Source organism: Solea senegalensis, linkage group LG12 (assembly GCF_019176455.1).
Source record: "Solea senegalensis isolate Sse05_10M linkage group LG12, IFAPA_SoseM_1, whole genome shotgun sequence".
In the NCBI taxonomy this organism is placed as follows: domain Eukaryota; kingdom Metazoa; phylum Chordata; class Actinopteri; order Pleuronectiformes; family Soleidae; genus Solea; species Solea senegalensis.
Window position 1 is genome coordinate 17,923,092 of NC_058032.1, and position 25,076 is coordinate 17,948,167.

General features: G+C 43.5%; 1 protein-coding gene across 3 annotated transcripts in view; it reads left to right on the forward strand.

Moving 5' to 3' along the window:
- Positions 1–25,076, forward strand: part of ppp2r2ba (protein phosphatase 2, regulatory subunit B, beta a) — a 51,976-nt gene that overhangs the window by 24,604 nt on the left and 2,296 nt on the right. The window contains exons 1-9 of one of the 3 annotated variants that reach the window (XM_044040246.1): positions 6,474–7,175; positions 15,156–15,253; positions 15,609–15,774; positions 16,647–16,759; positions 19,836–20,013; positions 20,174–20,338; positions 23,369–23,538; positions 24,392–24,483; positions 24,575–24,698. In XM_044040246.1, the coding sequence (XP_043896181.1) occupies positions 7,106–7,175; positions 15,156–15,253; positions 15,609–15,774; positions 16,647–16,759; positions 19,836–20,013; positions 20,174–20,338; positions 23,369–23,538; positions 24,392–24,483; positions 24,575–24,698 (1,176 nt within the window). In that variant the 5' untranslated portion in view covers positions 6,474–7,105. Of the gene's footprint in view, positions 1–6,473; positions 7,176–14,335; positions 14,523–15,155; positions 15,254–15,608; positions 15,775–16,646; positions 16,760–19,835; positions 20,014–20,173; positions 20,339–23,368; positions 23,539–24,391; positions 24,484–24,574; positions 24,699–25,076 lie in introns of those variants that run through there. The other 2 variants (XM_044040247.1, XM_044040245.1) reach the window with 2 other exon arrangements.

A 25,076-nucleotide genomic window follows, 5' to 3' on the forward strand; every position in this document is an offset into this window, starting at 1 on the left:
TTGTCCATACGATCGTGGAAAATTGAGGACACGCTCTCCAATTCTGGTGCCTCCCCCGAGCATTTCCTGCAATTCTGACACTCAGAAGCTGGATAGTATAGATGCATTGTCACTGGACTGTCACCCAGTGGAGTGGGCGATGGGGGGTAATGAATGGGAGAAGTAAGGGAACAGAAGAAAGCGAGTAGCTGGAGGTGTGTAGGAGGGAAGATTTGATGAGCCATGAGTGGTAGAAATTTGAGCAATTCTGTCATTTTTTCAGTGTAAAAGTCCATTTATAGACATTATTTATGTGTAATGTTATCTACCCTACATACCTCCATGTGTCCTTTGTTTTGGTACGGACGTTACACAATACTAATAAATAATAATAAGTGCCAAGTTGCAGACATCAACAAACATGGCGACAATTGAAGCGTTTTTTGTATTGTGCTTGATCCAAAATAGTCAGAAATGACTGAACGTAAGTTGTCCCACTAATGGCAAATATGACTTGTGACTGACTCTATACTGCCCCCATGATTTCGGGTGGTATTGCTCGGTTTCATCATTGCAAGCTCTGCTATAAATGGACCTTAAAAGGATTGTATTAAACACATGACCATACACTTACCTGAATACAAACATACCTGAAGTATAATTAATTACAGTCAATATCAGAGATTGGAGTACATCATACAAGTCTTAAGCAAGTCCAAAGTCATTCTTGCAAAAAGGACTGCTTCAAGGTCTCAAACAACTGAATTGTTCATAAAATATATATATCATTGATCAAATGAATCAATAAAATTAAGATAAATAAACCCACAGAGCCTAAAATGTAAAGAATACTGAAATTAGGCCTACATTAAACTGTAGAAATATTAATCTAAAAAAACGGCACGTTTTGTGCACCAGGACTAACCAAGATTGGGACTTTAACTCAATATATTAAAATAGCAACCAACACACTTCCTGTCTTCCCTTTGTTTGTGGGATTTAAAATGTTGAATGACATTTCTCGTAGTGGTGTTGGTGCCGCTTGGTTGCCAGGTTTGTATGCAAGCCCGCCAAAGCAGGAACCCAATGTTTTTTCTGTGTTTCAAAATCAAAATGTAACATTAAATATAAATATTCCATTAGTCACGTCATTTCAAGTCATTTTACTCAAGTCTAAGTCAAGTCCCCCACCTCTGGTTAATAGTACCCTCCGAATTGTTATACACTGGACCTTTAATGAGAAAGGAGACTGGCATATGCGCACAGGCTCTGGCATAGAGAGGCTCCCTCTTCATATTCCTTCATTACACAGTCAAATATGTCTGTGCCTTTAACTGTCACTCCTGCTCTTCATCTGTCTGCCTCACAATTCTCCCCCTCACCTCAACAAAAGCTGACAAACCTGAACCTCTCATCCATGCCGCTTCATTCTTCGAAATCCATTATTTCACTGATTCCATTTCAATTTCATTCAGTCTCACTGCTCAGCTGTAACTTAGCTGAAGTCTAAGTTACAGCTGAGGGGGGCGGGAGAGGAGCGATGTGTGCCTCTTTTGTCCTCACGGTGCCTGTTTAAATATTGATAGAGATGGGGAAACACCACTGACCACTCAGTCAGATCTGAGGGGGTCAAGGATGGCAGAGTTTCTCTGCAGATTTCATTAGGGGAGCAGAGGACTGTAAATATGGAAGTATGTGAATCACCAGGCCCTCGCTGACGCTCCAGCAGCCTTCATTATCCCCCTGCATGGATAATGCCCTGTAATGTATTCCAATGGAGGTGGAGGTTGGAGGGTGATGGGGTGTAAAATAGCATGTGTAGGAAGGTTATGTGTTTTTTTTTTTTCTACAAGCAGGCTGCCTCTCACAGCCAGATTCCCATTAGTGCAGGAGCCGAGGATTGGATGTGCAAATGGTCCCGAGGATTAGAGCGCTGTAATGTATTTAGGAGAGAGGGTCCCACAATCTCTTTATTGCTGCTGCTGATGTGTGTTGGGACTAGCACGGGGGAGATGCACAGTCCCTTTGTGGAACCACAGAGATTTAGGGTAAAGTGAGTTGATTAGGGCAGGAATGCACTGCACACACACACACACACAAACACACACTCAGAGATTATGATTTGAGTTGTGTGTGGTGTTATTAAAATCAGCATGGAAATGAGATCTTCCCAGAAAGCGATGCAGACGGTGGCACTACTAATCTCATTAATCAGTGTCTGGGGTGTTTTTTTTTTCCCCTCATCTTTTCTCTCATCTTCTTTTCCATCCTCTCCTTCACCCCTCCCTCTGTTTCCTTTCTCTCCTGATGTGAACTTTATTTAACCTTTATTTCACTGGTTAGTCACACTGGGATTTAAATTTTACGGTCAGTTAGCGCCATCATCCATGCAACTGGACAACCATGTTGACCAATAAACACTAGTTTCAAATGTGAACACAAGGCAGCTATAAATTGCCATTTATTTTGTTTGTTACAGGTATATTTGTGTAAGTGTACAAGTGCTTTAAAACATTTTTGTTTTTGTAGAATAAGCCTTTTGTAATTATACGTAAGGCAAGGATCTTACTTTATGGAGACCGCCATATTGCGCCGCCATATTTCTACAGCAGCCTAATGGCGTATTTCCACTGGCTCTACTCGCCTCGCCACGGCGCAGTTTAAGCAGCGTTTCCAATAGCATAGTACCTGGTACCAGGTACTATTTTTAGTTCCTGCACTGACGAGGTTCCAAAAGCATGCTGAGTAGGTACTATGCAATATTGGTCAGACTGCCGGCCACTGACTGGCCAGAGTGCCGTCACAGGAAGAGACGTCCGACATAGAAATCAAATCAAAAAACAGCGGCAAACTGTAGATCACTTAAAACTACTTAACAGTCACCGCAGTTTCACACAGCCATGCAGTGATGACTCCGCCCACGTTGAGTAGGTACTTTTTTTGTAGTGGAGATGCAACGTAAACCGCGCCGTGCCGAAGCGAGGCCAGTAGAGCCAGTGGAAATACGGCATAAATGGACCAACCAGTCAGAGAAGTTAAGTGTTCCACGTTTCAAAAGCCAAAGTTTCATACTGTCAGTATGTGAAGGCCATTGTAATTCCCTACAAGCAGCAATCTCATTCCATTACACGTAACTTGTATTACACATTGGACCTTTAGAGCAATTAGGGCTGCAACAAATGATTATTTTCATAATCGATTAATCGAATACTTGCTTGGTCCATATAATGTTGATCAGTGTCTCCCAAATCTGGAAATGATGATGTTCTCAAACGTCTTGTTTTGTCCACGAACCAAAATGATTCAGTTATAGTGATTTCTTTGTTACATGAAGCAAAGCAACCAGAACATATTCACATTTAGGAAGCTGAAAAATCAGAAAACTTGTTTAAATTATTAAAACAAAACCCGAAAAACTGATTAATCGATTATCAGAATAGTCGAACATTAATTTGGTAATCAATTAGCATTTGATTAATAATCGAGTTATCGTAGCCCTATACGAGCAGTTGCAGTTAGCAGTATCTTCTTTATGTATTCCATGTCTTAAATGATTTAAGTGGACAAACCTTTCAAGTTTGAGTTTGAACTGAAGATTGTTCCAGGACAAGATGCCAAAAATGTTAGATTGACCCGTCTTTGTTCTGACAGACAGCTCTTAAACTGTAGCTGATTGTGAAACCTGAGATGACTTTGTCTTACAAGATTGCCTGAGATAACTTTTAATTAAAATATTAAAATGTACTAATGTTATGTTGATAACCAATTAAAGCTCCAGTTTGTAACTTCTGTTGGCCCCTGAGGGTTTCAGAGTATGTCTATGTAATCTCACACCACCGGCCACTCCTCCACTACCTGCTGAAATCAAAGTGTTGAATGACCAGAGTTTCTTAGCTGTCAGTCATACTCTGACTTGTTGCTGTTGGAGTTATTCTATTTAGCCATCGTGCTTCAGTCTTGCCTGCACTTGGGGAATGTCATGTGCAGTTGATAGGCTAAATCAAACCACAGGCTAAAGAATTGGGTGTTGAGAGCAGACGTGGTGCTGAACCTCAGGACTTCTTGCTCCCTCTGCATCAGAAATGTGCCATGTCATGCCCTTCTCATAAGGCTGCACTTGTCTGACCTGAATGTCTGCTGTCAGGGGAAATGGATGTGAATGTGCAGAGAAAAAGCATAGAAAGTAAAGTAGCTTAAAGCTCGACCTGCTCTGACTATGTATATATGTCTATATAGAGTGAAGGACGCGATGGGGGTGCATGTGTAGGATCTGCCAGGCTTAAGAGGCATGAGGCAGCTGTCGTCTTTACACACACAGAGCTGGTCAACACTTTGAACCAAGTCTGTTGTCAGGGGACAGAAGGTGGCTCAGCTCTCCACTTATACTGTACATGTGACTCTATGATTAACACCTTCAATGTTTAAATCCAATTCAATTGGATTACATTTTTTTACAGGTACTGTTATCAATCAAAACGCAACTCTGACCCAGGACTTTACCATATCATACCATACCATACTGTACCAAACCGACCATACCTTGATGGAAACACAGCAAAAGTGGAGGAGAAATGGAGAAAGACAAACAGGTGTTTCTACTGAATCTACCTCCCTCCTGCTGATTTTGCCTGAAAGTCATTAATAAATAGCCTATAAAACAATATTTAGTGCTGTGCTACATTTATGTTAGTTTGCTGGTCACCTATTCTTCTATTAATAACTCTGAAACAGTTGTGTAATGTTATTTGGCCTGTTTGAAGGTTTTCTAGTGTCAAATCAATTCCTTTTGTTTGATGAATATAAAAGCTATGTGCCACATGGTGGAGTCGTAGTTAGCGCTGTTGTCTTACAGCAGAAATACCCAGGTTCATGACTTGGTTTGACTGAAGGCCTTTGTGTATGGAGTTTGCATGTTCTCCCCATGTGTGCATGTTTTCTCCAGGTTCTCTGTTTCCTTCCACAGTCCACGTTAACAGCAGGTGTGAATGTGAGAGAGAATGGTCAGCTGGGATTGGCTCCAGCATCCTGCTGAGCCTTTATCCTCATGCAGAGGATAAAGGCCTGTTTATACTCCATTCTTGAGAATATGCAATACTTCCTCTAGAGCAGGGGTGTCAAACTCAAATGACCTGGTGGCCAATGAGCATCTAGTCTGGTCAAGCGGGGACCGACATAGAGGTGGGCAATATAAGATATTCATTATGATATTAGACAGAATTGCAAAGTAAAAGTGCTTGTTTTGATATAAAATGATTAGCAAAAAAAACAGAGAATTAAATAGAAAATTTAGCAAATAATGACGAGGATAACTGTGATTAAAACAGCTTAAATATATGTAATTTCATGTTGAGTGTAATACATTTAATAAACCAATGATTACAACCAAATGTCTTATTACTATTATAAAAATATTGCTGGCAAATACATTTAGTCTTATATTCTGTCTCTATTCCATCACCTTGCATAGTGGTGGGCGGGCCCATGTAATCGACCGGGCCGCCAGTTTGACACAGGGCCAAGTGTCAAGTTGTGGGCATCAACAAACATGGCGACCATTGAAGAGGTTATTTTATTGTGCTTGATCCAAAATAGACTGAAACGCATGCAGATTTCACATCGATGAAATGTCAAACCACTGAAGGTAAATCATCAAATTCTGCACCATCTCACAGAGATGCTCTTCGAAACTTCCCGACATTTTTAAATGGCAGTATAGACTCTTCTTCGTCATTTTCCTGACTGATTGGACTATTGACTCTATACTGCCCCCATGATTTCCGGTGGTATAGCTCCGTTACATCCGTCATTGTAAGCTCTCATGCGACATGCACCATTATGGACAAAAGTCTCCGTCCGTCTCCACATTTTGCTTATAAATGGAACTTATAAATGGAGCTCCCCCTACACTTTGGGAGTAAAACACCACTGTAAACACCCATCAGTCTATTGTCCATTTATTTTCAATGGAGCTGGTGAACGCAATCCGTGGAGCCATGTCCATGCCAGCGATGCCAACGCTTACTTGTGTTTGTGGCCCCTCGCTCGGTCATTTCCTCTTCCTCGCTTCCTTCAGCAACCGTTTATTTCTCTGCTTCTTCTTGGTCGGCTTTGACACGATGAACATCAAGCCATTCCTGTGACTCGCGAGACCAGGATGGCCATGATCTTGCAAGGCTGTACAGTTGAGGGAGCTGAGACAGCTCCTAATTTAGCCAGCACAATGACTCTGAAGCGGTTAAATTAATCCTGCATAGTTATGCTTTAAGCAGTAGACAATAAATGAATGAATGAATGAATGAATGAATGAAAAAAGTTGTCACAATTTTTGAAACAGGACCTTCAGCCACTTCCTCTGGTGCCAGGACTGATCTGGACTCTCTCTGTGTGTTTGGTGATGGTTCAGCTGAGCGTCACATTTGCAGTTTTCAAGAGGCAGCAGCCACACAGCATGGGAGGGGCCGACCTCTGCTCGCGCACAGCAGCAGCAGCGCATCAGTGGGCAACTACAGCACAGGATGGCGCAGTGAGTCAGCTGAGCTGCCCGTGGACCAGAGCCGCAGAGAGACACAGAGACACACAGCACAGAGAGAGACACTTTGCAGGGTGTTGAGACAAAATAAAAGAGCAATGTGCAACTTCTGAGAGTCTGACATGGAAATACTGAAGTGATCGGAGAAGCTTGTTGACGCATTATCCCGCCCGCCCCGCTGGCTCAGAGAGAGAGAGAGGGGGAGAGAGAGAGAGAGAGAGAGAGAGATCCAGTCTGTCTAAACTAAACCAAATCCTCCATCAGACACTTAGGACGTGCGCTGCTGCGGATTCACCACCTACAGGAGGACATGATTTGATGTTTCTTTTAGTGGAGAATAAACGATGAATCGTCGCACACGGAGGACGTAACGCTCTTTAATCACTCTTTAAATCCACTGTTGGAATCGGCGCAGTTTCTGTCTCGCGGACGCTTTCGGCTAAATCACAAGGTATTTGATCGCGATCGTGTCTTTTCCACCGGTGACCTGGAACCATGACAGCCTCCCCGCTGGTCCCACAGTCCGCCTGCTGACGGTACCGGGCATGATGGGAGCAGGTCTGACGCTTTCAGGATCCCAAACCTGCCGATTTATCAATGGAGGAGGAAAGTGACACCCGGAAAATCAACAACAGCTTCCTTCGCGACCACAACTATGCAACCGAAGGTATTTAAAAAGCGCTGATGTTAACCTGACACTGTTGCTATGGAGGGATGACAGCATATGGAAGTGACTGCATGATATCATAAATGATTCAGAGGAGCTAATAGGCAAATATTACAATACATGAATGTCTTGTTAGGCTTCCTTGGCTTTTATTAAGGTCATTTAAAACCAATGTAATCGCAGTGTAAGCTTATTTAATCATGTTAATTAAACAAGTAACATCATGTTACATTCAGATGGAGGCTGGTGTGTCAATAGCAGGGAATGATGAGGTGGTGTAGTCATTAACCTGCTATATTTTTAATGACCACACTGACTCGGATTAAATCTGTATGGACAAGGGAATAAAGCTGCTTATATAATGCGGTCAGAAAGTGATCAATAAATCATGAATAAAATGTATTTTCCTCATTCTGTATTCACTTGTTGAAAGAAGGAGACACAGGGATGGTGGCCTAATTCAAGGAGGCAGCACATTGAAACATGGATCTCTCTCTCTTACACACACACACAGGTTTGGCCTCTGCACCGTAACCCTAACCTAAACCTTAATTTAAATCTTAGCCCTCAACACAACCAGTTCCTCAGATATGAGCTTCTGCCTCATTAGGACCAGGTTTTGGTCTCCATGCGGCCTACTGGTCCTGACAAGATCAGTCTTTATGGCAGAAATCCTGAAAGCCATCACAGATACAAGCACACACACACTCACTTTCGACACCCCCGTCACCATGCACTGAACAATAGCTGTAGATGTTGCAGAGCCATAAATGCTGCCCCTGCACACGAGTGAGTTTCTCCTCACTGACCACACACCAGCTTCTTCAACATCCGCTTAATAGTTCCCTTATGCTCCTCCAATCAGCTCCATCTGTCCCCTGCAAGCTGCTTAGCTCGCCGAAACAACATTAAACACTGATTTACAGGTAAAAGTTACCTCTGATGTCCTCACCGCCTCGGTGCCATGCATGCACTGATTATGCAGATTGTTCCCATGGACGCTAAGTGCCGTTATTATAAAATAATAAAAGCACTGCAGACCGAGAGCTTTTCATTATACAGACAAAGCCCAACGTCAACATCATTAGCTGCTCTTGTGTGTGTAATGTCTTTCGTTAAGGGTTGTGATTTATGATCACAATCATTATTGATTCGTTTGCAACGCATTCTCTAAACAAGTCAGATTATTTTTCCGTCAATTAAATGAGTAAAACATCTGTTTTCATTTCAACCATCGCCATAACCGTGATTGGGTTCACACTGCCTGTTGTAGTCAGCCAAATTTTTATTTCACCATCATATGTGGCAAAGAAAATTCTCATATTAAAAAAGATCTGGATGATATATTAAAGCCGTGGATTTATCTCACACTATTCCTGGCACCCACATCATTTTTAAAAAAGAAACACAATGGGACAAAATAGAAATTTGGATTATGAAAATAACCGAAGAAATCAATTATAGGTTGCTCGATCGACCCTGACGTTGTCTACAGGAAAGAAAATGAGTGTAGAATAGAGGTTGTTGGAGGGTGTGTGTGGCCGCAGGGTGGGTCAGGCCTCAGTGCCTTCTTGGATTTACCATTAGCTCAGGTTACTGACGCCAGTGCAGGTTGGAGGAGAGTCAAAGTCAGAGCTCATTCTCCATCTCACACATTCCTCAATGTTTCTCTTTTAATTCAAACGCAGGAGAGCATCATCATTTGTGCAGCTCCCGGGCACTTATAGATGATTCCCTGTCATTGCTAAACACACAGTCAGTGGTTCATAGCAGGAGGAAGTGAAGTGGGGGTGGGAGTGGGTGTGATGGATATCTTTGTGTGATGTGTGTGCTCAGAGGAAAACCAGGAGGGGAGCTTCCTCCAGCTTCTCTCCTCTCTGTCTCTGTCTCATTCCTTTGATCAAGAAAAAGTGGATTAGAGTTTTACCGGTTGTAAAACGTGTCCCCTTAAAGAAAGGACGGTCTAGTCGGTGGCCCATCTGTGCTCTTCAAACAATGAGAGTCGACTTTTGTTATTTTTTATAGCTATAATTTATGGCTGATCGTCACACCTCATATATCATGAATGGGTGTATGCTTGCGTCCATTCACTCGCTCACATCGTGTCACGTAAATGGTATGAAGTCAGTTTGCAGCCAAAGATCATACGAGCCGGTGTCTGGGTCCGTTGCTCTCCTCATAAATTCAGCAAAGTGCACATGTTCCATCAGGCAACATCCATTCAGACCACACACACACACACACACACACATATTTGCTCTCACATGCATATACAAAGGTCCCTGATGAGTGTCGACGAGCTGGTAAGGGTTTCCCCTCGGGCTGTGCCACAGCAGCAGGACACTTTAATGATGTCACACTTTAATGATGTCACTCTTGCTGACCTTTGCCTTGCACCAATTCCACGCCTCGCTGGATCTGAGGGTGGTTACAGTGACTCTGAGTGAGCAAAGCTGGTCATTTATGGTTGAGTATCAAATTTCAAAGTCTCCTCAACATTAAAGTTCCCCAAAAGGGAGTTGACTATAGATCATAGATTGTAAATAAAAATGGACAAAGTCGTCTAGTAGCAAAATCCCACTTTGAAGCCTCGAGAGTTGCAGTTTTGCAACAAGGCACCTGATGGACAATATCAGCTGTCAATCACACCGGTGTCCACACATATGTACCATGCTCTTTTTTCTATTTTCCTCTAAATTGACATCATGTTCAGTTGAGGAAAATCTGTAATGAAGATGATTAAGAACTAGTTTTTTTCCCATAGATTTTCATTCACATTGAGTTATTTTTTGTGATCATTGGAGTCGCCCCCTGGTGGCTCGCTGCTACATTTGTCCTGTTTCCTGGGCTTTACTTTTTCAAAATGGGAGACTACGTCCATGTTTACAAACTGTCTGTGGTCTATAGAGGAAAGAAAATTGCATTACACTGTAATTTGCATTCACCATCTTCCTGCACATGACACAGTGCTAATGGTGACAGAATGGATGGTTCTGGGCTCTCTCTCTCTCTCTCTCTTTGTGTATGTGTGTGTGTGTGTGCATGTTTCAAAGCAGTTGTGTTTAAGTGTGTGTTAAATCAATGTACCGTTACACTCCTACAACATGGGTGTCGGTTAATTTTCATAATCTCCACCTTGAATGTGTTTTCAGTAATGGATGAATCTGTCAAGTGTTGGTACACTAACGCCACAGTGGATGTAAAAATGTAAACGGCTTCCTCGCTGTGAGGCAGGACCTAACCTAACGTCTGCTTTAGTATTGATTTCTGGTCCTTTACAATTTAGCTACCGGAACAATGACCTAAAGATCTATTGGTAGGACATGTAATCCCTTCCTCCCTGTCTCCCCTGCCCCCCTCTGTCTCACTCCCTTCCCTTTGCTGCTTGTATACTGTATGTCGGTCTGAAACCATACAAGCCTGAGTGTGTTGTGACCCCTGTAGCCCGGCTGAATACTGATGCAGACCCGTAACAGAGATCCTACAGCCTTTATTGCCGCTGCAGATGCTGATGAGAGCAGGAGCGAGCCTGGATGCTTGTGCCAAGGCAAACGGCCTGGGGCCACACTTTAAGACCCCGGCATAAAAAAAGACTTATCCCACCATACCCCGAGGTCCCATCCATTATTCACTATACGGAACACTCAAAACGCAGAGCCCCACCTCGCCGCTATAGCACGAGAAAGATAATGTCTATGTGTGCTGCGTGTATTGGGGGGTGGTGTCAGGGTGGCAGGGGCTTAATGGCAAGCTGTGAAGTTGGGGAGAGTCGCACTCCTTATTCAGCAGCTGCTTTCATCTCTTGATTAGCTTCTTATTAAGTCTGCAGTTCCATTAAATTTAATGAGAATGTATTGAGAATACCCGTGGTGTTGCTACTGTAGGACTGTGGCAAAGGAAATATCCTACGTCTCAACCCACAAAATAGCTTTATGGCGAGTGGAGTTGAGGTGCGGCTGTGATAGATGTGTTGCGTGTGAGTCATTCAGAGCGCTGCTAGCCTGCAGGCTGAGCAGAGTTTGACCTTTCTGGACTTTAAAATGGAATACATTTGTAAGTTTTGATAGCTAATTCCTGTGTCCTGCGTGTCACTAGAAGTGCTTTGTGTTTTGTTGATAAGGTCATCGAAAGCACGTTTTTTTTTTTTTAACAGCAGCTCTTCTTTGATTCATCCCAGTCTTGAAAACAAGGAAGATGAAAGGATTCGCACCAAAGCAGCACATGCAGACAGACAGCGAGGGAGAGAGTTTTTGTTTTGGTGGTGGATTATAATTCTCTATGCCCCCACTTCACCATCCCCCCCTCCTTCCACATCTTCAATTTCTGAGAGAATACCAAATAAGAAGCATTTGAAATGAATCCTCTTGGCATACAGCTCAGTGCGTGCAAGGCTCGGTTACTTGTTTCACTCCCTTTCGCGCCACCTGTCCTCTCCTTCTGTTTCAACCTGTCCCGTGTTGTGTCTGTAGTCCGATGTGTGCCACGCCAACGTGTTAATGAAGTGTGAGGAGTGAGGCACTAACATGTCTCGCCCATTCCACCATCAGCTCCCCGTGGGGGGAGAGTGGGGATGCAGAAAGGCACATGCACACACACAAGATGCACAAAAGAGTGCGCACACATTCACACTCATCTCAAGGGGCTGATCCTGGAGAAACCAGGTTAATTAGCTTGTTCACTCCAGATCTTACAAAGAGTCATGCTCTTCAGATGAAGAGAGCTGCGTTGTTCTCTGTTTCTGTGTGTGCAGCTAATAAAGCCTTAATCATATGGCTGGGTACCAGAGCAGGAGGTAGCTGGGCTGGTTCAGAATTGTATTTGATCTCCATTGTTGGTCTCCATTCCCGCGCTTGTACAGCACGGGAATTGGATTTCATGTAAATCATTTCTACATGAAATGTTCCTAGAAGAAAAAGATGTGCTGACCGATGCATTATTGTTTGTTATCATTAAAAGGAACGAGAGCAACGAGTGAAAGAGAGTCCGAGACCGGAATTATCCCCCAGTCTGATCCTTTGACGTAGGCAGCTCAGCGTAATCCTCTCTTCTCTGAGTCTAACTCTGACAAACATTTACACAACACTCACGTACCTCCCTCTACCTGGACTTTCTCCACACCTCTTATACAACTGTCTCTCCATGTATAGACATACAACCGTCCAATGCCACTGGATCAAGACTGTTTCTGTTTTTTGTTGTGTTTTTTTCACCCCTGACAGGATTATGTGCTGTCTAGAGGTTAGCCAGGGTGTTACTATTTTGGCGTTTGCTTTCCTCTGTGCTGATGAGACTCACTGTACTTTTTGTTGACCTACTTAGTGCAACAAACCTCCATCCCCAGACCCCCCATCATCACAATCATTTCCTTTTGTGGCCCCTTCTGTTATGTGTGATAGATGTTGCAGGCTTGGGGGATATCTATAAATACATTCAATATCCTCACTCTGGTTTTCATTCCAGAATCAATGCATATCTATGTTTCCATCCAGTCGCTTTGACGCACAATTCTATATTGCATGCTGACGGGTGTTATTGCAGTTCACGTTGGCGAATAGGAACAGATAAGAGCGGTACCATGCACACACACACACACACACACATACACACACAACAGCAGCAGCAGGCCAACAGGCTTGTCTGCGTTATTACTGGTGATGGATGTGCGTTATCTCTGATGCATCAAGAAGCTCTGACCTGTCTGTGTCAGACCTGGCTGACCACAGGATTTATGGGCTTCATCTGGTTATGGTCTGCTGATGAAGCTGTGTGTGTGTGTGTGTGTGTGTGTGTGTGAGGGAGAGAGAGATTGTGTGTTCTTTGAGAAGAATCCCCACCCAGCTGCTAATTCCACTCTTCCTTGACCCTGCATGGTGCTCGTACTAAAAATCTGATCTGACGCAGGTGCAAATCATTCAGGAGACGCCGCCCACCTGCAGGTCTGCTGCTAATCAATTTGTTCCCTGTAATGAAATTTCATGTGGAAAAAAAAACAGAACACAAAAAGCGCTGCAATTCAAACACAGGTCCACGAGGCTGTCGGGTTAGAATACATCTGCATGGGGCGGGGGGAAGCGTTCCAACACGTTATGAGTTTCATCTCGGTGGTTCTGCCCGATTCTGCATTTACTGAGATGATGGAAGGAAGCATGCTTGTGTAAACTCGTTAAACAGCAGCCATCAATTACTGTTTCTCCTCAGTGACTTAATGCGTTGATGATCATGGGAGGAGAGAGGGAAACGGGGGAGACGTGCAAAAAGGGGAGTATGAAGGACAAAGAGAGAGAAAGAGGCTTTGATAGAAGAATGCTGACTGCTAAGCCGATTCCACTCGATTCACACCAGTGGCTTTGGCTTGGTGGTGCCGGGGAAGACAATATTGTGTGTGACTGTGTGTGTGCGTGTGTGTGTGTGTGTTGCGCATGTACAGCTCTGTGCATTCAGGGGGGTCAATATATGCAGATAATCAGAAAGCGAGATAACTCCACTTGTGTTGTGTGTTTCTCGGTTGCGTGTGCAAAAAGGGTGTGAGTGTGTTTTCAGTCAGTGAAGGTCTGGTGAAAGTAGGTCAGAGTGTGTGTAGTCTGTGAAAAAGTTATTAGCTTCTAAATTCAAATATGATTAAGATTCCCGCCACACCCCACCCCCACCTCAGCCCGCCTCCACCTCAGCAGCTCCAGTACATGGCCACAAGACTCCATCTGGCCTTGTATCAGACTGTGGCTGTTCTCTCCAACAATTGAATCAAACAACTGGAACACACACACACGCATGAAAACATGACGCTTTGTCATTTGCGCCGTACACAGCAGCTTTATGTGAAGCGATGAGCCCGTCCACAGGGACTCCATTGTCTGAAGTTGTGTACTGCGTTTAACTGCGCACACTCCCCCAGATGCAGAAGCAGGTTTTCACTCTATTGCAGCACTAACTCTGTCTGCTGAATTACAGCTAGCATCAGCAACTAAGTCTGAGAGCTATTGGCACACACACACACACACACACACACTCTGACTGCTGCTGCTAGAGATGGAAACTGTCTCCATAGCAACATTCCCCTCTCCTGTTCAGAGCTCCGCCAGTAGCAGGTCCACAGAGGGCGTGGGGGGTACAAAACAACAAGCTCACTCTCTCTTTCTCTCTCTACCTCTGTCTCATATTATTGTCACTATTAAATTGAGGACTAGCCTCTGCTCTACGTATATGTGTGTGTGTGTGTGTGTGAGAGAGACAGACATTATGCGGTGCCCTTTTAGCCTGAGGCTACATGCTAATTGCAGCCACCATTAGCCTCTCCTACATCCAGGCAAATGTATGTCTTTGAGGAGGAGAGGAAAAGCTACCTTAAGGGTAGGTGTCTGTTATTTAAATCTTGGGGGAAGTTATACTGTACTGATGTGGCAAAACTAAGAAATGATGGAGATGCAGAACGGATAAATCAATTTGATCTTTCTACTGTTATATTGTTGCTGTCCTGTTGATGCACCAACTAGATTGGAAGTTAAGAAATGACAGGTAACATGTATCATCAGAATACAAGTGCATGGTTTAGTTTTCTCTTAAATGAAGGAGCAGGAGAGTCACTGAGCAGCATGGGGTCTCACAGCCGGGAAACAGGGAAGAGAGATGAATGGCATTATTAGTGCGGTGAAAGTGTCCAATAAAAAACAAGAGTGCTCTGAAATGGCACAGATTGGATCACTTCAGTGAGACACTGGGCTGAATAAGTTGATATCATGCAGTGACTCATCTAATGGTTCGTCCTATAACCTATATTTCTCCAAACTAGGGTATCTGTGCCACAGAATCCTCTGTGGGTTAGAGATGAGATTCCCCTCCCTACTCAGATGTGTTTTCCAGAAGTCACTGTACCAGATCTCACTGAAACGCCTTTCTTCTTGTCTGACTTGTACCTTGACAGCCCTGTGCACATCCACACTGACATGTTCTCCCCCTTTCTCTGCTCTGCTTCCTGTGTTGCAGCTGACATTATCTCAACGGTTGAGTTTAACTCATCGGGGGAGCTGTTGGCCACCGGGGATAAAGGAGGCAGAGTTGTTGTCTTCCAGAGGGAGCAGGAGGTAGGAAATGCTACAATAATTATACTGCCCCACTGTTAAAATGATTTAAATGTTTTAAGTTTCCTTTCTAGTTGAGATCCCAGGATTTCCAATGATACCAAATATTTATCAATTAAACATGTGTGGAATTCCACATTGCATGCAATGACGAAGATATATGTAAAAAAAAAAGATTTAGCTACAGCAACAACAACGATACAATGATGATTTATATTTAACATAATAGTGACAAGAATTCCTGACTTTTCAAATCATGAAGAATGCAGCTCTGTATTAGATGTAAATAATGATCCCTGTCATGACCTCAGTGAAACCAACAGTGAAGAGTCTCTAACTGTTTTTCCTCCTCATGCAGAGTAAGAGCCAGCCTCAGCGTCGAGGAGAGTACAATGTTTACAGCACATTCCAGAGTCACGAGCCGGAGTTTGACTACCTGAAGAGCTTGGAGATTGAGGAGAAGATCAACAAGATCAAATGGCTTCCTCAACAGAACGCTGCCTACTTCCTGCTCTCTACTAACGGTCAGTCACTTAGCCGAAGCCTCCCTGCCTCCTTCTGCAGGAGCAACACTAGGCGGCCAAATGGTCAAAGGGAGACTTTGTGTTTGAATGTGGGTGTAGTGTTGTTGTTCTGTCAGTGGACGACATGATTCATGCTTCATATGGCAGAGTAGTCAGAGATAAAGCTGATATAAAAGGCAGTGTTATTAATATCTCGTAAAAATGCAATTGTTTGACTTTTCCTGCAAACATATTGTTGCGCTTGACTGAGTGAGTGTCGCCAGCAGAGGTGTTTAATGACTTCATGCATGGCTGCCACAGCAGGAAGACGCTCACATGTGCATATACAGTATCATGCACTTGTTCCATAACGTACACACAAACATCAGAGAGACATCTTGCAGATTGTTGGCTTCATGCATGGCTGCTACAGTAGTGCTCGTGGTGGCTGGAGCAGATGGTGGAGGCTCCTGTGGCGATGGCCTCGTCGGTCTGACACAGATATTCACTGTGGAAATTAAAAAAATAAATAAATAAATAAATAAATAAAAACCTGCAGCAACCTGACGGCTGCCGCCACCCACTTTCTCTGAGAAGCTGGGATGTAACTGGTGTTTATGTGATGCAGAAAAGAAACGCACACAGATGGCGTTTTCAGGGGTAGCACACACTGCAGCAGGGAAATGAAGTCAACTAGTAGATTGATATCAGTGACACCACAATCTACACAAGGAGCCGCAATTCATCATCCTCGCTGGCTGCTGCCCAGCTACATGCCAGATTGTCCACCCAACCCCCCACATCCATCTCGTATGTGAGCTTCACTGTGGTGAGCCATGATCATAACTTCTGTGTGTGTGTGTGTGTGTGTGTGTGTGTGTGCTGTATTCCAGATAAGACAGTAAAGCTGTGGAAGATCAGTGAGAGAGACAAGCGTCCTGAGGGCTACAACCTGAAGGATGAGGACGGACGCATCAGAGACCCGTCGACCATCACCTCGCTACGGGTAAGTGTCTCTACTTCAGAACTGGGAGTGACCTCAGAGTTCCAGTTGAGAAGTCAGAAAAAAACAAGGATGCCAGTGTATCTCGGTCTAGTGACTGTTAGCAATACTAGTCCATAACAACGTCCCACAGGCCATTATTATATGAATATTAAAATATTATTTTTTTGTTAGTGTTTAAGGCAGTACATATATATTCAGACACACATTTTGGGGAAATACACTTTTGCACTAAGAGACAGATCCCATCTACAGTCTGATGTCTGTAGAATACATATGAAGCTAGAGATAGTAGTAGCAGGGTTGCCAATTTCCTGATAAAATACAGTTTACATGCTGTTTTACAGTATCCTCCTGTCGCCATTTTACCTTTACATCTCGCCGCATCTCCTTTGCTTCGAGCAATTAAAAGTTCCCATTTTCTGTAGGACCATGAGGACCTGACAGCAGAAGGAGGATTTTATCTTCCCTCATACAAATTGCGCAATCGCCATTCATGGACTAATCTGTAATGTTCCTGTCATGGTTTTGCACTGACTCGATTATCAAAAATATGAAACAAAGTGGGTTTCTTATCTGTTCAATATGCAACACGTCTTTTGTCTTTCAAATGTGGAACAAATCTGTAATTTACAGAATGGTTGGCAACCCTCGATAGTAGCAAGTTAGCTTAGCATAAGGACTGCAACAACAAAATCCACAAAATTATTGAGTAAATTAAAGGAAAACTGTCAATAAGAGAGCTTTAGAGAGGCAGGTATATTAATCTTGTTACACAGTACATGCTAGCTGTTTCTTCTTGTTTCCAGTCTTTATGCTAAGCTAAGGCATGCGGCCACTGGCAGTAACATAGCATTAAGATTATTAGAATTAGAATTCGATAGTGAATTTGACCTCTGCATGTGACCCATTATATTTTGAACATACACAACTGTTTTGGTTTTTTTATTGGGTACCTTGCTCAGGGGCACCCCAGCCCTTGACCTGTCCTGGAATTTGAACCACAAGCTTTCCAGTTTCAATCCCAATTCCTATACCAAATCATATGATAATGACTGGAATATTAACATAGAGACACAAGACTGTTATGAATCAATGGCATTAAATTACAGAATAGACATAACAAGAATTTGAATTTTACAAATTTTACCATTTATGATTTAACCATATCTTTCTAGCAGGACAGTTATTGCTGTTGCATAATATCAGGACCCAAAAACTGAACTCTACTGTAATAAGCATGTATGGCATGATTTTCCTATTGTGACAAATCAAAATGTGACAAATGCCAATCCTCAGTTTGCACATTGAGTCTTAATACTGAATAGGAACAGTTAAGATAAGCCGATTAGAGTAAATCAGAAATTGCCATTCAGCTTATAGCGTTTAGCTTTTAATCCTGCACAAACATCTTCACAACGCATTCAGTGCTACAGTATATTTTCACAAAGTCCATTTATTTTCCTTTTTTAATAATAGCTGGATGTCATATGCGCCATGTGTCAGTGCTGGGGAATAAAAGACTGACGTCATCCAACACACACATTCGTCCTGTTTGGGCTAATTTGAACTTCTGAGAGTGGCAGAAGAAAGTGAAAATGAGCGATCAATATGTGCAGTGAGGTGAAGACCACGAAAGGATCATCCTCTCATTCTTATCTCTCCAATACCACTTTAATTTTCACACAAAGCAGACGGGCACATATTTTGTGTGTGTGTGTATCTGCCATAGTAGATTAGTGCTGTGTTCAGCGTGTCGTCCCGCTTTGTCTGGCTGGCGTGGGGATCATAGCAACCTGGAGGACAGTCCAGGACTGTGACAATCCTGTTTAAAGACTGTGAGATCTTTTCAGGGCAATGAAGCAATAAAACAGAGGAAGAGAGGGTAAAATATAAATATAGCCGCAAAAAATGTTATTTTTGTCATTTTTTAAAAAATAAATATCATATAATCATAATTTGTCATATCAATTACACACAAATTGTTTTGTATTTCACTGTTTTGGGAAATGCTGCTGTAACAGGAGAAACTACTTTTACAACTTGTAAGCTTAGATCTTAAATATATATTTACATGTGACAAGGAAAAAGATGTGTGAGGTTGTTGGTGAAGGTGCAGGGCCAAGCTTAATAGTGCAACTGTCAGGTTATGGGTTAATAAGGTCCATGTCTCTTTGGACACCCAGTGAAAGACATGGAAATGAAGTGACACCCATGGAGATACAGCAGCCTGCTGGGCTGCCGTGTCTCTCTGTCAGTGCCAGCAATGAACGACAGAAAGAGGGAAGAAGCAGCCGATTTGTTCTCTTCTCTCCCTCCCCTCCCTTCTCTCTTTGTCTGGGTTTTATCTGGCCAACGGGGGGCTGCATGCAGACTGATGCAAGGTCTCTTTGATGCTGAAGCAGCACTGTGAACCTGCATGTATATATGTGTGTGTGTGGTATACACACACACACACACATATATATATATCTATACATATATATCTATATATATATATATATAGATAGATATATATGCAGAGAGAGAGAGAGACAGGAATCATCTGTAAAGTTCAGTTATCATTCCTCAGCAGGGCCTTGCGACGGCCTCGGGCCATTTCTCTTTCTGCCTCCTTTGCTTTCTTTCTCTTTTTCTCTTCTTCAGCATATTATGAGACAGACGGAGACATGGGGGGGGGGGGGGGCTTGGGGGGGGGTCATCGAGTAGCTGTGTTGCACAGATATTCTCAGGCTGATTGAAGCAGCTCATCAAACAGGCCCGGAGCCCCCTCAGCCACTGTTTCTGTTGCATTAAGATTTGTGCAGTAAATGTCATATGAATCCCTGGGGTCGTCTGTGCCTCACAATAACATGCACACGCACACACACAAACAGTTGCTTTATATTCACATAATTCATGCAGATAAGTACATGCACAGCCACACACACACACTCACATCACAGATACATACTGTATCTCTGAAGGCCTCTGGGAAACCAGCTTCAAAGTGCCTCAAATAATGTATCAGCCCAAATCTTCAGGATTATCCTTTTTCATTACATTTTCTTTCCCCCCTCTCTGAACTGATGATTGACAGGTGCCAGTGCTGCAGCCCATGGACTTGATGGTCGAGGCTACAGCCAGACGTGTGTTCAGCAATGCCCACACCTACCACATCAACTCCATCTCGGTCAACTCCGACGTTCAGACGTACATCTCCACTGACGACCTGAGGGTGAACCTGTGGAACCTGGAGATCACAGACCGCAGCTTCAGTATCCTTTCAGTCGTGATTAGGAGCTGACCTTTGTTATTCAAAACTGTTTAGACGTGAAACAAGTCAATTACACAACTGCATGTGTTAGTTGTCAGTTGAATGATTCATAACGGAAGCTGTCTACGAATCAGTGTTTGTCCTTAGCGTCTGTCTCTCAGACATTGTGGACATCAAGCCAGCCAACATGGAGGAGCTGACGGAAGTGATCACCTCAGCTGAGTTTCACCCGCAGCATTGTCACACCTTTGCCTACAGCAGCAGCAAGGGCTCGATACGCCTGTGTGACATGAGACAGGCCGCTCTCTGTGACAAGCACTGCAAATGTGAGTATGCAAACAGCACATGACCATTCTGTAGGCACTCCTGCTCTCTTTACCTCAGGAGCACGTGTGGTGTGGTCATCGATTCACTCATTCACTCTTTATGGAGTTCTGGCTCCTGATTGGATAGTGAAACGCTGAAAGGTTTCTCTGAGGTTTACTGTCAGGTCTTTGAGACCGAGAGACCAATGTCACGGAGCAGACGATTGTTAGAATGTAGAGCTACTTATCATGTAGCTCAGCTAAAGGAATTCAATGACAGCTGGTACAGTAGTGAGGATCTTGTGGCTTTATTGATCAATAATTTGATATCCACCTTTCAGCTTAACTCTCTCTGATCATGGATCAGAGAGAGAACTAGACTTCAGCTCCTACTCTGGGCTTTGTTTACAGCCAAAGATCTGGCTTGTCTTGGGACACTGACCAATCAAAGGGCAGCTGCTTCAAAAACTTAAAGAGAACTGGACAAGAAAGTCAACAAAACGTGTGTCAGTATCAGCAGAGAGAGTCTCAGTGATGAAGAGATTGCCTCGGCTCACCTGTCACAAATGAATGTCCATGTTCATTTAATAAGAAGAGCTCAGGACAGAACTCTGTATTTGTCAGTATAGCAGGGTTGGAGGCAACAGCAACATTGAGCTAGTAAAGTTGCAAAACAGTTTGGACTGTGACCGAAAACACAAAGTAAACATTTTCAGAAGTGAATTCTACTGCTCAAAAACCCCTGTTGGTTCAGCAGGTAAATGCTTCTTACCTCAGTCAGGCCTAATCATCCGTGTTTCCATCAAGGTACAGTACGGTACTGTTTAAAGCCCTGGGTCAGGCTTGTGTCTTGACTGACGGGCGGAGTGTGTGCTCTGCTCGATGGCCGCCTCAGCAAGTTACGTAGCTTGACATGGTATGGGTGCGACAACAATGAACAACATTGAACGTGACACAACAGCTGAGTGCTTAGTTTTTTAGCTGTTTGTCTTTTAAACTTCGTATGTGAATAGACAGTGGGCTTTGAAGAAACACTGGTCGCAGGGGAGTGACCCTTTTCTGTCCAGCTCTACCTGTACTCTTGTAACCCAAGGGAAGGATACTGCAAAATGGAACGGACCATTCCATATCGAGGCAGAATAATAACATTAACAACAAAAATCACCAAAAAGTGACGCACTGCACCTTTAACCACCTGCAGATTGAACTCCACAGTCAATGTGTTTTATAGTAATTCTGCCTACTGCAGCTTTAATTATTATGTCCACGCTACTGTACCTCATTATGTCTACCTTTGTTGTTATAATTGGAAAGCGGAGAGAGTGCTGCATGTTCACCAGAAGAACAGATACACACTCGGCGCTCATGCTGCAAAGTCACACTCAATGATTCCGCTTCAGCAACACCTTTGTGTAGCACTGACATGCAGCCGTCCACCTGCTCCATCCACCAAGATGACTAATTTGTTCATGCATCTGTGTATCCGTGCGTGTGCTTCAACCAATGAACGGCCTTTTATAAAGCGTCGCGTCGCATGCATACACTTTGTTGGAATGAATTATGAATACATTGACATTTTCGCTGGGAAATCAATGTCTTAAAAGCAACCACATTAGTCCCTCGTGGACACGCCTTGCCGCTCGATAATGTCAGTCATTTCCTCAGACATATTGACGTGCTCACTGGACCGTGCGCTCACACACCGACTGTTACATTTCACATGAGCGCTGTGAGGGTTAAATAAGAATCACACAAAAATGTGTGTGTGTAGATTTCAAATTGTGGGATTCAGAGATACACACACACACACACACACACACAGGGAAGCGGCAGGTGCTCTTGTTAGCCTCAGGACAGGTCTGTTAATACAGACCTACTGTCTCACTGAATGAATGTGAATGGCTCAGAGCCACATGCAATGCCCTGCCTCACGCTCTCTCTCCCTCCCACACACACACATATAAGTTTTTTTTCGTCAGGACACAGCATTGACTTCCATTCATTTGTACAGCCCAATGAAACCCTCACAACGTCTGTGTTTATGCCAGAAGGGGTCCCAAACAGCTTCAAATACAAGCACTCCCACACACACATAAATAAATATAGAGAGAAATCCTCCTGTACCTCCTACACAAACAATAAAAAACACAATCACAACGTATCCTCTCCTGTACCTATAAATCCTGCTGGTATCAACCAGAATGGATTACTGGATGTGAGGATGGATGGGTGGATGAGGAAAGGATGGAGGGATAGGAGAGGATTGTGAAAGCGCTGAGCCCCCGGACAGAGCGGCAGGGACCAAAGAGATCCCCTGCCAACTCCCCAGGGACCCTATTATACACCGCTGGAGTGGGAGGGGAGGGAGGGCGGGGACAAATGCATATATACATGCACACACCCATTTATGCACAAACACTCATTCACTGACATATAAAAAAATCCAGCGGGGCTCAAAAGGGCCCAGGACTTTGACATTGATTTGTTTTCCTCATCCCCCCCCTATTTTTCTATCTCTCTCACCACATCCCTCGTTAGACTCCCCGCTGACACATCTCAGAGCTGTTCTCCAAGACTTGGCTGAGGAGCAGGGAGGACATGGGAGGGGAGAGAATGGTGGGGGCATTTTTGGAGGAGCAAGGGGAGGGTGGGAGAAAAAGGAGGAGGAGGAACAATAAGTTGACAGCTAACGATGGAATGTCTGGCTCTTATCCCCAGCGTGCTGGCCTGCACACCGATGAGCAGCTGCCAAAATCAATATGAATCATAACCAATATTTACCCAGCATGCTGACCCATGACTGTCTCCCTAAACACACAGAGAAATAATCCTGTGAAGAGATGCAGCTGCCGCTACAAACTCAGCGCCCAGGCATTGTTGTGGCTGTTATTGTTCACTAATGAAGGCTCCCACCTACCCAAACAAAACCTACCGTGTGTTTTCTTGCTGTGAATGATTAAAGAAATATCTTAAACACCTACGACTACGATGGTGTATAAATGTGTTTCCTCCTGTCAGACGATGACAGCTTCTTGCTCTTTTCTGTCTCAGACTTTGAAGAGCCAGAGGATCCCTCCACCCGCTCCTTTTTCTCTGAAATCATCTCATCCATCTCCGACGTGAAGTTCAGCCACAACGGGCGCTATCTGATGACGAGGGACTACCTTACTGTCAAAGTGTGGGACCTTCAGATGGAGAACAAACCACTAGAGACATACCAGGTACAGTTTCATCACGCTTACATGTGCTCTGTGGACAACTAGAAAGCCTCCAAAGATGCCCCTCGACTGGTGAAGCTAGCAAATACTGGTTAGGCCCGGATCAAATAACAACTTATTGATTTCAGACTAATCACTCAACATAATCCAGTTGCAGTGTCTCTCTGTCCGTGTTAGTGATTAGCCCAGGAGGGCGTACTGAAAACCAACTGTCCCTGAGAAAAGACAGATAGTGTCAGAGCTGATTCAACCTGAAGGACAAAACCTCCCAGTGTGCGGTCACTGAGGTCAGATCAGGGGAAGCCATCTTAGGGCGGGTCATGATTGATAAGGCCATCAGCTACATCAGCAGCTCGTCCTCCACCTGCTACCTAACATCTTAGCATAGGTCACCAGGTCTGGATAGATGTCTGAAAGTGGAGCTTATGGTCATGTGGCTAACATGGCAGTGAGGGGACATTTAGATGCTTGAAGAATCCACACATAATCCATCAAGTGGGCTTAGATCAGTGATGCCCAAAGTGTAGACTTTAGCCCCCTTAGTGGGCTGTGAAGGTACTGCAGGTGAGCGACAAGAGGCTGTTACGTTTTGACAGTAACAGCTTCAAATAATCTTCATATATTTAGTATTAGAGTCCTTTGTACCCCAAACAAACTTAAAACATTTATAAACAACTTAACAAATTAAATAAAATATCAACAAGTAGATAAAGCTGAAGATATTACATTTACTTAACTTTGTAAGTTAAGTGAACATTTTAAAGTATATATTAAAATGTTATTTTTGATCTGTTCATTTTTGTTGAGCTGAAGAGGACTTTCACAATTTAAAATCATCTTTTTTGTTTGTTTTCAGGTTCATGAATACTTGCGTGGCAAACTTTGTTCTCTATATGAGAATGACTGCATCTTTGACAAGTTTGAGTGTGTCTGGAATGGATCCGACAGGTAAGTCTCCATCCATCCATCCACCATCCATCCATCCATCCATCCATCCATCCATCCCAATAACACGCCACTCTTTTTTGTGTCTCTTTAGCGTCATAATGACCGGCTCCTATAACAATTTCTTTCGAATGTTTGACCGCAACACCAAACGTGACGTCACATTGGAAGCGTCCAGAGAAAACAGTAAACCCAGAGCCATTCTCAAGCCTCGCAAGGTACAGAAACTCACATCTTTCTCTCCTAACTCATCACCTTTTCCTGAGTAGACTCTTAGACCCAGAACAAGCTGTATGTCATCAGGCTGGGCAATGCCTCAAGAGCAACTGAGAAACTTTTTTATTTAGCATTTTTGCCCTCATTTGATAGCTTTAGTAACAATAGACAGAGGCATGCAACAGGGCAATTGCCTGGGGCCCCAAGCTAAGAGGGGGGGCCTTTAAAGCAGCTGAAAAACATCAAACTTAAAATTCCATGACTTATTTTTGTACTTTTTGACTGTTTTGTGATGTTTTTATGAATTATTCAAACCTAAACTCATACATAAATTGACAAATATAAGCATTAATTGAAATCTATTGTTAAGTGAAGCTAGT